The sequence below is a fragment of the Cebus imitator genome, unplaced genomic scaffold, assembly GCF_001604975.1.
Source record: "Cebus imitator isolate Cc_AM_T3 unplaced genomic scaffold, Cebus_imitator-1.0 Scaffold296, whole genome shotgun sequence".
NCBI lineage: Eukaryota > Metazoa > Chordata > Mammalia > Primates > Cebidae > Cebus > Cebus imitator.
In genome coordinates this window covers 500,919-507,377 of record NW_016107611.1, presented here as the reverse complement: position 1 = coordinate 507,377, position 6,459 = coordinate 500,919, and the positions used below count along the sequence as shown (strand labels likewise).

Here is a 6,459-nt window from a genome sequence, read left to right as displayed (position 1 = left end):
AAAAAAAAAAAAGAGAGAGAGAAAAGAAAAAAGAAAAAAAATAGCTAAAGAAGAAGCACGCAAGATAAATACACAAGGATATTCAACCAAAAATAATTTCTGATAACTAAAAATGAGAAACTACATAATAGTAAGCAAAAGGTTTAATAAATTACAACCTGCCATACCCTCATTAGTTATGATGGTGTTGGTTCATATTAACTGATGAAGAAAGACATGCATGATCAAAAGTTCTGGTGTCAGACCTTTAGGATGTGAATTTGAGCTTTATAGTTACTAATTTCTCAACACTTCTGTTTCCTCATCAATAAGAAGGGTGAGAACAATGTCTACCACAGAAGAATAAGAAATCCATACAAAATAGTGAATGGTATATGATAGTTGTTTATAAGTTGTATTTTTTTTTTCAGAGACAGGGTCTGGCTCTGTTGCCTAAGCTGGAGTGCAGTGGCACAAACACAGCTCACTGCAACCCCAACCTCCTGGGCTCAAGTGATCCTCCCGTCTGAGCTTCCCTGCCCAGTACCTGGAACCACAGGTGCATGACACCTTGCCCTGCTAATTATTCTTTTTAAAAACTGTTTGTAGAGACAGGGTCCCACTGTGTTGTCCAGGCTGGTCTCGAACTCCTGAGCTCAAGGAATCTTCCTGCCTTGACCTCCCAAAGTGCTGGGATTATAGGTGTGAGCCACCAGGCTTGGCCACATTTTCATCATTATTATTGAAAATGAAGAATGTTATTGTCCCTTATCCCATTATAACAAAGAAACTTAATGGTATTCTATTTTGCTTACAGTAAAATATGTCCTTCTCAGACATGCTTTCTTATAATGCTAACTCAAATTTCACAGGCCAGCCTTGAGCCTGCCATTCTTCCTAAATAACAATGTGAGAAAAAAGGTCCTCAGAAACATATAGAGGAAAATACTACTTCCTCCCAGAAGATACATAGAGATTCGGCATCACTGAGCTGCATCAGAAAATACAACCTGATTAGGTGTCAAGCTGAGAACTTAACCAGAGGCTCAATCTTGTTCTTCTGCACAAATTGGTGGTTTACTTAAATATTTACAACCATAGCCTTCTTAGATTCTACCTCCTGGCATTTATACCTGTCCTTGGAAATATTATCTATAAAATGTATTTTTGGTAAAATGGCTGTATACTGGTGATTATTGCCATTGTCTGTAGAGGTAAGCTTTAAAATAATCTAATTCTAAAACTCTTTCTTGCCCGGTAATTCATTTTTAAATGACATTTCTATAATCCCAGAAGATGTCAATATTTGAAGGTTTTCAAATAAGGGACTCACTAACACTTCCCTCTTCTCTCTAAATATTCAAGATTAACATAAAACCTAGATCTGGATTGGATTTCTTTTTCAAACTAAGAACTAAAGAGTCTTCAACTCATTTACATTACCCATTACAATAATTTTATTCTGCAGAAAAAAAAAACACACCCATAGGCACAAAGGAAAAAAGATTTAAACACAAATATTCCAAAGTGCCAAGTGTGTGGTGGCTCACACCTGTAATCCCAGCACTTTGGGAGGCCAAAGGAGGCAGATTGCTTGAGCTCAGGAATTCAAGACCAGCCTGGGAAACATGGTGAAACCCCATTTCTATCAAAAACACAAAAAATTAGCCGGACATGGAGGCACACACCTGTGGTCCCAGCTACCTTCCCTCTGAGGTGGGAGGATCGCTTCAGCCTGGGAGGTGGAGCTTGCAGTGAGCCAATATCACACCACTGCACTCCAACCTGGGTGACAGAGTGAGACAGTATCTCAAAAAAGTAAAAAAAAAAAAACAAAAAACAAACCACCAAAACATTAAGAATGATTAACTCTAGAGGATGTGATTTTCAGCTTTCTTCTCTGTATGTCTCCTGATTGCTGAGTTTTTTTGACCAAGCCTGCATTAATTCCATAATTGGAAATACAGACATTTCCAAATATAAAAAAACTGACAGGAGGGACATATTTCAGTCATTAAGAAAATTGAACAAATGGGGCCAATACTAAAAATCAGTGGGCCTGAAACAATTTACACCTACCAGCTCTTGAACTTCCTGTAGCTGTTACTCCTGGCAATGAGATACGTTCACTGTCAATATTCTCCTGTAAATCCACACAAATCAGATAAACCACCTTCAAAGTCTGAGGAAGAAAATAAATGTGCATAAAGAGAACAGTATTTGGTACAGGGTAGATGCTCAATAAGTATGGGTGCGCCTCTCTACTTCTTCACTGAATGACCAATTAAAGTAACATTTTAGATGTAATCTTTTAAAATATGTCTTCCAAAGCCCTGTCTTATTAGATGGGATTGATATGTAACAAAATATTCTTGAGCACTTTCATCCATAACTATAACGATTCCTTAAAATTGCATCATTTATATTTCTCCTTCCTTTCTTTACAAACTTAATTTTTATTAGGTGCATATCATTCCATCATTAGATATACTGCAATTTACTTGACTATTTTCATTCTATTGGACACTAATTTTTTCAAGCTCCTTCCCTGAAATTACAATCTTTTTTCCAGAACAACAGAGTGAGATCTTTTTGGGTCATGGTCACTTTTGATAACCTCATGAAATTATTGACATTTTGCCCACTTAAAAAACACATTTACATATATTTACAAGAATTTGGTCTCAATTTCAAGGGGTTTTGGTCACCTGGAAGCTTGTCAGTGGAACAAGGAGACCTCAGTTAAGATTTCCTCTTCTAAGGCTGGGCACAGCGGCTCATACCTGTAATCCCAGCACTTCAGGAGTCTGAGGCAGGCAGATCGCTTGAGTCCAGGAGTTCGAGACCAGCCTGGGCAAGATAGCAAAACCCCATCTCTATAAAAAATACAAAAAAACTGGCTGGGCTTTACGGCACGTACCTGTAGTCCCAGGTACTCAGGAGGCTGAGGCGGGAGGATACCTTGAGCCTGGGAGGCCAAGGCTACAGTGAGCCACGATCATGTCACTGCACTCCAGCATAGGCAAAACACCAAGACCCTGCCTCAAAAAAAAGTTTTCCTGTCTGAGGTCATTTGAGCATCTGGTTGCTTTTTAAAAAAATTTGCAAGCACCCATCACAATCAACTTCACATTTCTATTACTCTAATATATAAAAAGTTGATGGGAAATAATCCAGAAAAGCCCAGTAACAGCAACTCAATATTCAGTAACAGCAACTCAATATTCAGTAAGCCCCTATCATGGGGATGGCACTGCTCTAGAAAGCTTCATACATAATAACTCATCTTACTTCATCACGCTTCCATTAGGTAGCTACTATTCTGTCCCTATTTTATAGATGTATCGCAGAGGGCCTGAATCAATTGTCTAAGTTCACACAGCTACCAACAGGTAGAGGCAGGATTTGAATTCAGATACTTTAGATCCAGAGCCTTAATTTTAACTACAACACAAGACAGCTTCTTACATGTCACACAAAGCTGGACTTGAAACAATTCATGCTTGGCAATGTTACAGACTTCTACCCAAAGATTATCTGAAGGTCCCCACTCTTGGTGCAAACCACAAATCTCTACGCTCAAAGCTCAATCATATTTCCACCACTAAAAGCCTCACAAAGCAGACAACATTGTCATATATTGCCAGAAATTTTCCCTTACTTAAAATCCCTCATACCTTGCCTTGCTTTAAGAATCATGACTATGGGCCAGGCGTGGTGGCTCACACTGCAATCCCAGCACTTTGGGAGGCCAAGGCCAGTGGAACACTTAAGCCCAGGAGTTCAAGGTTGCAGTGAGCTATAACTGTACTACTGCACTCAGCCTGGGCAATAGAGTGAGACCCTAATCTCTAAAAAAATTTAAAATGTTTAATAATGACTACAGAAAAGATGAAAAAAATAGCCTGTATATGACACCACCTAATTACTAATTTCTTCAAATAATCACAGTCCAAAAGAAAGCTCTAACAGCAATCTACAAGAGGTGCCTTTCTATACCATCATAATGCACTGAAGAATTCGAACAATTTGGCATATGAACAGGTGGGAAAGAATTGAGGAGAAGAACAACAGGGGGTAATTGGGAGGAAATATGTACCAGCATGGCGTGTCATTTGACCGGGAAGACCCAGTCAAGATATTTCAGGCCAAGGAAAGAAAAAGTTCTCATGACCTAGAAACAAAGGTAATTGAATGCATATGTATAAAAAATTGTACTTATAAAAAACCTCACCCAAATCTTGGTTTCTAAATATGCAAAAATCCTTTTCTCCTCTTCCAACTCCTTAGAAATCTAGAAATCTGGCAAACTCGCAGCACTGTGGAAGAACAGCAACATAAGACACCAGCATTTCTAGCACAGCACAGACTTAATTTAAAAAGACAAAACGAGAACAAAACGTTCTCTAGGGCCACTTCTGCCTCCATCCACACACAACCAAACGGAACGAAACGGGAGGCTAGAGTCTGCCTCTGTGTTGAGGGCAATTCTTGGGGACAGCGGTCTGGTTGCAATGGCCCTGAAACATGTATCTCGTCACCATAGAGCTCGTAGAGGCGCCTTTACCGGAATCGTACCTCTAGAACTTCCCCAGTCAAGAGCCTGTCGCGAGGACACTTCCAGATCTAAAATTCTCATCCTTCTTGCTTGAAACGTTCATTCTGGGACTTAGCATAGACTTCTTTCTTGCGGTCATTTAACTGTGGCAGGCCCAAAGACAGACTAAAGGGAACCTAGAGCATTGCTCAAATACGACCACGCACCCCATCACCCCGTCACACATTCACAACTGCACCCACCTCCGCGGAGACACGCCCCGGCTCTGCCACGCCGTCTGAGACACACTATCCCTCGGCTGCTCGCGTTGCACACAGGCTTGAAGACCCGGCCCTCCCCTGACCCAGCGCCCCCGATATCACCCCCACCCTCACTACCGCTTCCAATCCGGTCCCAGTAAAGCCCGCCGAGCCCTCCCAGCCTCACCCGGACTGATTACTTCTACACACTCGGCCAACTTACCACAGAGAATCCAAGAACTTTGAGGACGCCGTTAGAGGACCCGGAGCCCGGTGGTTAGTTTGGACCCAGAGGCTGATGGGAAACAAGAGCTGGGAAATGCTCGCAGGCTGGGAGCTGAGCTACGGGGAGTGCTTCTGGCAGGCAAGCTCGCCCCGCCCCTAAAAGACCTGTGTCCCGGAGACTTCTGGGAAATGCAGTCCACAGCGGGCGAGTCCCCGGAAGTTGAAACCGGGAGAGCAGGGATGCTCCCAGCATGCAACTCGGCTTCCTCTGTGAAAAGCGGTTTCTGAAGACGACCGGGAGCTCTAGGCTTTGCTTGAGGGTCTTTGTTGAGTGAGAGCGAATTAAAAGGTTCTCAGCCTTCGCTGAGGAACGCATTCTGGAATCTAGAACAGGCGGAGATGGGACTGAGGTGTCTGGGGAGTTAGACCTGAGCAAGCAGGGGAATCCGGGGTAGGGTCCCTGGAAATGAACTGAGCGACACCACCAGTTTATCAGGGTATGCGCTCCTGGAACAGTCTCTGGCAATTGAACAGATGGGTGTGTCTTGCTGTGAGGGAGTTTGCTAGTCCGATTCGGTGTGTGGGACCCTGCGTGACCTGTTTATGTTCATAGGATGGTTTCTAAGTTTATGCCTGTGTGAGTCTGTTTCATTAGATGTGAGATGAACCGTTAGAGATTTTATATGCCACTGTTGAAAGACAACAATAAGTGGTCGTGAGTGGATACTGTGACTGTGGAGTACAAAGGCAGCCATAAACAACACACAAGCAATCCAGCGTGGCTGTGTTCCGGTAAAACTTCATGGACTATAAAATTTGAATCTCATTCTTTTTTTAAAGAGTATGAAACCATTTGTTCCGAAGCACACATTCATACATCAAAAACAATGCTATATATTCTCTGTCTCTCGTGTGTGTGTGCGTGTGTATGTGTGAAAAAAATGTTTTAAAGGAGACAACTAACTGATTCGCAGGTTACAGCAAAAAGATTATGACTGTGATGGTGTGGTAAGAACCTTTGGATATAAATGTTTTTAAAAAAAGAGGATTGTCAGGCCGGCCGTGGTGGCTCACGCCTGTAATCCAAGTACTTTGGAGGCCAAGGCGGGCGGATCACCTGAGGTCGGGAGTTCAAGACCAGCCTGATCAACATGGTGAAACCCCATCTTTAAATATATATATATATATATATATATATATATATATATATGGTGTATGAGGATTGTCTAAAAATACTAAAGCAAAAATTTATATTAAAACTAACAGAAAAAAAGCCGGGCGCGGTGGCTCAAGCCTGTAATCCCAGCACTTTGGGAGGCTGAGGCGGGTGGATCACAAGGTCAAGAGATTGAGACCATCCTGGTCAACATGGTGAAACCCTGTCTCTACTAAAAATACAAAAACATTAGCTGGGCATGGTGGTGCGTGCCTGTAATCCCAGCTACTTAGGAGGCTGAG

The 6,459-nt window shown here is 42.2% G+C and overlaps 1 protein-coding gene across 1 annotated transcript in view; it reads right to left on the bottom strand.

Moving 5' to 3' along the window:
• ZNF283 (zinc finger protein 283) overlaps positions 1 to 6,459 on the bottom strand; it is a 28,709-nt gene that overhangs the window by 20,136 nt on the left and 2,114 nt on the right. Inside the window, exon 2 of the mRNA XM_017502348.2 lies at positions 5,000 to 5,118. Coding sequence (XP_017357837.2) covers positions 5,000 to 5,118 — 119 coding nt within the window. The remainder of the gene's footprint in view (positions 1 to 4,999; positions 5,119 to 6,459) is intronic.